This window comes from Saccoglossus kowalevskii, chromosome 22, assembly GCF_978046115.1.
Source record: "Saccoglossus kowalevskii chromosome 22, keSacKowa6.1, whole genome shotgun sequence".
In the NCBI taxonomy this organism is placed as follows: domain Eukaryota; kingdom Metazoa; phylum Hemichordata; class Enteropneusta; family Harrimaniidae; genus Saccoglossus; species Saccoglossus kowalevskii.
In genome coordinates, this window is record NC_140662.1 from 2,957,159 (window position 1) to 2,964,482 (window position 7,324).

Below are 7,324 nucleotides of genomic sequence, written 5' to 3' on the forward strand. Positions count from 1 at the left end.
TAAATGCTTTCAAAAGTACAATAATACCACCTCAACTATTATCTATACATGGTTGGGTCATAGGTTTTAAGACAGGTGAATCAGTCGTACCCAGTCTCTTCTGAATGTAAAGTCCTCCCCATGGTAAAATGTCCCGTACTGCAGCCGCGACATTTTAGACCGTGTCATACTCAACATCCCAGGAGAATCAAGCCCACAATCTGACTATTACCAGTGTAACACGCAAGGCACTGCTCCAACACTCTAATGCACAGTTGCAACATGAAGACCTCAAATATGTTCACGATATCAAGTCGTTTTGTCTTGTGTCTGTGTGTTGTATTTCTGGCATGGACGTGGTTTTTAGGTGGGGACCTCTCTTATATAAGATGGTGGGACATTCAACAACGCTCGGATTCTGAGACGACAGGCCATGAACAGGAAAGCAGGGCTAACTCACCCAAGAGCACGCTTGGACCTGATGAGAACAGGTTCAACACAATTTTACAAGAAAACTCATTACTTGAAAGGTGTGCAGCTATACAGAAACGGTATGGCTTTATCGTTGTGCAGTTTTTGAATCACGCTTACATGAATATGACAAAAAGTTGGATTTGCAACGTGGATTGTTTTGATGACGTATTAGAGCAAACGGTGTTTATTACAACTGACCAAGCTGCGTACGATGGATTACTTGGTTGGCGACCTGAACTGAATGTCTTACTTATAGAATTCGGAACAGAAGATTCCATGTTATTTGGACATCTCAATTATTATCAATTTGGACTGTTCCGTGTGATGATAATTAATAAGTTGTTGGCGATTAATATTAGTGTATTAATAACTGAATCAGACGCTGTGTGGTTTGGAAACCCTCTACATATTTTTCGTCGACTGATACATCCATCAGATATGCACGTCAATGTCGCAAATTACGCTAAAGGAGATGGTTTCTGTGCTGGTTTCTTGTTTCTAAATGCGACAAAAGCGACACAAAGAGTGTGGAATACATTGTCCATGAGACTTAGTAAACGTATGAGCACGTTTAAAGACGAGCAACAGAACATCGGTACTAAAGGCTCGGAACAAGTAATGTTATCACACATTGCAATCAGTGAGGACCCAATCAGATTGAACTATCTACCCAAGGACAAATTTGTCAGTGGGCAGTGGTACCATAGCGTAGAAATGCAACATAACGTCACTCCAGTTGTTCTGCAAAACAACTATGTTATTGGCAACGAGAACAAAATCAGAAGAGCCCAAAAATGGGGGCACTGGTTTTTATCACGTGATACGGTGCAATGTATTGTCAATGCCTGTCAAAATTTAACTTACAAATGGCATTAATTAAGGCGATTTAATCAATGTGTATTATGTACACAATTTACTGTGGTGCTGGGCGATGATAGTGTTAGGAGGTTATTAGCAGTTTTTCATGAATATTATGTTTTAGTTTAGTTGATACCGGAAACGAGGACGTTTCGTATTCCTGCGCTCAGTTAGCCTTAGTATCAACAACCATGATTGTATTTAAAAGTCACATCTTATATTATCAATATATATTTGTAACTAAGTAATGTTGGTGTTTCTTCATCATTGTGTGCGTCTGCAAGCGTTACGGCCCAGTCCCTCAATCTGAAGCCAAGTGAGTCAAAAGTTCCCCAACTGCAGAATTAAGCCGTTTTTCTCTCACTCCTGGTCCGAAAAAGAACTCACACCAACCCAATCCGACACGAAACCATCACCCCGACAATAGGATAAAACTTTTGTTTCAGTTCGTCGGATTATTTAATAGGTAAAATGACAACATTTTCCCATAAAAAGTGCATTTATTACTGACAAATACGTGAATATAAAATCCGTTACAAACCAAAACAATTTCGAATTACTCTTTATAATGGTGAACACTCATGGTGAACTTTATTGATTCGCTCCGACGACTGAAACATAAATGGTAGATGTTACTTAGATATATATTTTTAAGATAGTACAGAATTCGATAAAAAGATAAAATAGATAAATAGAACAGCAACAAAGTATAAAAATGACAAGTGAGCTGCAGTCGCTTTATTAAAATTGGTGCTTCAAAACCTTCTCATACTGACAGCGTCAGTACCTGACGCCACCTCTCTGCTGGAGATCTGTGTTGAAAATATAATTGTATGTCGTAAAAAATCTAAATAATCACAACTGCATTAGTTTCTATTTTACCCACAAGCTATACTGTGACTACACCAGACCATTAGACATCGTTATGTTTTGGAAAAACACATCAATATTTTCCTCGTTTCTCTGTTATTTTCCCTAACGAGTTAGCATTGCCTTAGCTGTCTCGAAAATCATTATTAAAAAGAGAAAGCAACCCTGGATTAAAACGAAATGCAGTCCCGCTCCATCAGTACGCCCATTAACGTAACAAGAGGTCATATTTTAGGTCGCGTTCGCGAACGATACAAAGTGTCATAGATTGAATGTATCGTTCAGAATTTAATAATAGTCAATACTCGTTGTATCCTCAAACCAAACACACAAGAAAATACATTTTGTATTGCATTTTTCTAGTGTCTTTGCTCAAAGCTACTATTTCGACCACTCATGTTTGGGCGAGCGTTTGGTGTTTTCAATAAACGAGCGAAAGAAAAAACAAGCGATAAACATGTGGTCGTTTGCCGGTCGGAAATTAAGCGATTAGACGGTCGATTAAAAGCGATATAAGCGGCAGATATGGCGAAATGAGTAACCAGTTTACACTTTGACATGTGTCACTATAAATAGTTTGTAGAACTCGCGGGGAAGGAGTTCAGAGAGGAAAACCTGAAATCTCGACGGATTTGTTTACGTTCTTACATGTAATATTAGGTTTTGATAGCTGCTGAGTCAAAAAAGTACGCTAAATTATTAGAACCAAAAATCTTGTGTTAGAGACATACCTATGCAGAATTTGGTTTGCAGTACTTACTCCATTTTAAACACGTTGGCTCTACTGACATCGGCTGTTTATTCAAATCATTTATCACTTAAGCTGACTGAAAAGCCGTGTCGAAAACGTGCACATAATGGCCATTCACTGCACGTTTTCGACACGGATTAAAAATCAATGGTAAACAGGAATTGTCATATGCTGTGTTTGACAATGATTCACCGGACAGTGAAATGCATGAAATACATATAACCAAATGTTCACTAGTCGCTGTGTCACTGTGTCGTAAATGGGCGAGTAATAGTCATGTAACAATCACGTCATTTTATTGTATTGATATACAGTTCTAGCCGAGGAAATTTGGATTAGTTAGAGGTCTGTATGTCGCAATATATCGCATATCGTTTTAGATTTGTCCGAGGCTGTGAAACTATATATTTTGCATATTATCCTGGTAAATAATCAGAGTCGTAAATCTCTGCGAAAGATTATATCAAGTAAGGTTTAATAAATAAAATGGGTCATAAATATTTATAATCATAATTTATTAATCTGATTATTCTATTATCTATTCCCACAACTCCTTGGCTGGAAAGCCCATTTCAATGTGCAGCAGAAGTGCACAAACACCCCAGACTTTAACACTGGCATTTTCTGCTGGTATTACTAAGGGTGATATAGTCGATTCGTAATGTTTTGTGTTCATCTACTTGAGATATATTATATTATTATACATCATGTGGTGTGTATCAAACCTGTAAATGCGCGGTTTTGATTGGATGAAATTTGTTTTTATTTTATGCAAACGAGAGGGGAAGTGGAATAAAAGTTTCATTGCGTTTCGGACCTTCCCCGTACTGCAGCAATGGCAATGTATATGTTTTCAGAAAGCTGAGATACATTAGAATACGGTCGTGTCTTTTTCGTGTTAATATTTGCACAGGGCAATAAGTTACGAACATTCCCGTGAAAATAGGATTGGATTTTTAAGCGGGATTGTCAGTATTGCTTTTAAAGATTAATCAACGGCTGACTGGCACGTCATTGAGACGTCATTTTAGCCTATTTCACGATGAATAAATGGTGTAATTTGTGCATTGTGAGCTTTATACATATATCTTATCTACGGGGACTCTTATAACGTGAACAATTGGAGGACTAGAAAGTGACAAATTTCACCGAAAGTGGATGCTAAATTCAACAAGATGGCGTATCGCAAAACTAATTTATTCAGGTTCCTTTGTTATGTTAAACAGCTCCAACAGTATAATCGGTTCCCTAAACACAATGTGGGCCATCATGACATCATTCGTTTATTTCATTAGAGCAATGACTACAACATTGATGAACACATAATAATTTTGAAATAGGAGCAAGGATACGCTTTCCCAATATTCATGTCTTACAGAATAGTTCACTCACGAAATGTTATTAAAAATCTCAAAAACCCTCTACTATATCTGTATTCGGTTTTGGAAAATGAGCTTTGAGTCAGGCCAAACCTCAACATTCTATGTATGGGTTGACTGGATATCACCTGAAGATTTCTTGTAAATGATATTATCTCTATTTTGTATTATGCCTGTGTGTTCTAGTTCTATCATTGACTGTTTTGGTGGAGACTTCTCTTATAGAGGAGGCGGTGAACCACGCTCGGGATTGATGATTGCGATGACTGGTTATAAACAAGATACAGGTTTGGGATGATTTGGCCAAGATGACATCTGAACCTGATGTGGACGGAATCAATACAAGTGCCTATTCAAATACGTTATGACTTTATCGTTGTGCAGTTTTTTAAACCAGCTTACTTGCATATGATAACTAGTTGGACTTGTAACATCAACTGATTTACTTCTCACCAAGCTGCGAGTAATGAACTGTTTTGTCAGGGACCTCTTGCTTACAGAATTTATAACAGGATCCATCATGTCATCTGGGTATTACAATTAGTAATATCAACGTATTGATAACATATTCTGACGTGGTGTGTTTTTGAAACCTACTTCATCTGCTCCGTAGACAAATAAATCTAGATAGAGTGTTAGAAGTGCGGATAAGCTGTCCATGAGGTATGCGTACGATAAAAGACGGACAACAGTATAATATAATATGCCCCACGACCTTTTATTTATGGTTCGTAACTACAGGTAAGAGCAATATAATATTTAAAAGGAAAATATGTAGGTGATGCAAAAGTATTTGTTTTAATGTTCATGGTATACATATTATTATCCCTTAATGGATATAATAATAAAACAAACACCATCTATATATACTGTAAATTCTATCGTTTTTGGTTCTAGATGTATACTAATATCACATATCATCTACATATACTGTAAATTCTATTGTTTTTGGTTCTAGATGTATACTAATATCACATATCATCTACATATACTGTAAATTCTAATGTTGTTGGTTCTAGATGTATACTAATATCACATATCATCTACATATACTGTAAATTCTATTGTTTTTGGTTCTAGATGTATACTAATATCACATATCATCTACATATACTGTAAATTCTATTGTTTTTGGTTCTAGATGTATACTAATATCACATATCATCTACATATACTGTAAATTCTATTGTTTTTGGTTCTAGATGTATACTAATATCACATATCATCTACATATTTTGACAGTTTGAAACAATTCATGACACATTTAATTTGTCTTCCCCCCTTAGTGTTGGGCATTTGAAGTCCTCGGACTGCCCTCCTCTCTTGTCAACTATGTCTGTCGTTGGACATGCATGCGGCTCGGTAGCCTGAACAACCAGTAGTCTGGAGTCTGAAAGAATGCATTCACCCATTCTTGCAATTTTGGATTTTGCTGATTCTCAGCTGCTCCCCACCTTCACTGTTTTTGGTTTGGATTAACAGTGCACTCGCATTCTCCTTGTTGCTACATTTAAGGCACATGACCTTTGGCACGTTTTTGATACAATGAGCAATATTTAAGGCACACTCACGTTCGTTAATCAATGGCTACAACCAATTACATGTTAACAGATACTGTTTCAAGAAAATAAAGTTTGGTGTTACTCTTTTGGAACGGATTGCACTTAATTTAGATGATCATGGCTTCATAAGATTCATTCAATTTAAATTTGTCGCGCCACGCATGCGCGAGATATATGGATTTCATAACAAACAAAGATAGCACCTTTGGCTGTTGCGCATATGAACGAGGTCAAAACTCATACTTGTGATTTCTATTAGAAGAGAACATTGGATTGTGGGAAAATCAATATTATCAACACAAATGTCGCACATGTGCAACGCGACGACAACCGACATTTAAAGTTTTTAGATTGTCCCGTCAATATAAACGTTAATAGACGCCTTCATATGTAATTTGCCTATTGATTACATGATTATTTTAGTTACTCTTTGAAAACGTAACACATGTTTAGCACAGTAGTATGACGTTAAGAAAACAAGTCAACTACACAAATCCATCGTTTAAATATGATAAATATGAAAATGTAATTGTACTGCGTTTAACTAATTTACATAAGCTTAAATTACGCAGAATGTGATTCTGTCAAAGATTTGCCAAATCAAGGACCACGTCACCCCATTTCGCACATCGTTACCAGTTTATATCACATCAACATATTCACAGAGCAAACAGCTGCCATACCATCTGATTGTCTAGGATAGGTTGACACCGTCGGAGCTGGACGCCCTTTTAAATACAATTACATAGGGTAGAAGCCTACTCAGAATTTATTAATTTTCAAATAATTTGTACTTCCATGCAATATAAGGATAGTAACTTTAAAAAGTTGGGATCACCTCCCTATTTTTTGAGAAAATGATGGTTGTATTTTAGATGATATCGACCATTTTGTCAGTAATATAATGCTTTTACCATAGGCAGATATTATGCTATATTTCAAATTGTAGACTGGTCACATAGGCTGCAAAAATATATATTATGAATGAATGGGTACTTATTGTTTCCTCAATTAAAAAATCTTTTAACAAATGTCAAAATAGACAATTTTCTTTAAACCAGTGTCCCAAACAATGCCAAAATAATGACAAATGTTCTCCGCTAGAGCTGTATAATAATAGAACATTGTGTAATTTGTATAATTATGTTCTCTGAACATAGTATGTATTTCATTGTCCGATGATTTGTCATTTATGTAATCATAATTAAATCATTGACAAACGCCATCACATCGTTGATAAACATAAGATAAATCGAATTATTTTGATTGGTAATGTGTTGATGCCTTAGTGTATTGATATAATAAACACAGTTAACCCCTCTGCTGCAATCAATTAATCAAATCATTCGTAATGACGAGAGTGACGATGTCTATGCCAAGCTTATCAATGTCAGAAATAAACACAAAGACATAAGACAAAACGAGTTGCTGCCGTGAACATATTTCATCAT

General features: G+C 36.1%; 1 protein-coding gene across 1 annotated transcript; it reads left to right on the forward strand.

The window, feature by feature from the left end:
* The first annotated feature begins 261 nt into the window (after positions 1-261).
* LOC146728623 (UDP-galactose:fucoside alpha-3-galactosyltransferase-like) lies at positions 262-1,329 on the forward strand. The gene has a single exon (XM_085496123.1). The coding sequence runs from the start codon at positions 262-264 to the stop codon at positions 1,327-1,329; it is 1,068 nt and encodes a 355-aa protein (XP_085352249.1).
* The last annotated feature ends 5,995 nt before the right edge of the window (positions 1,330-7,324 follow it).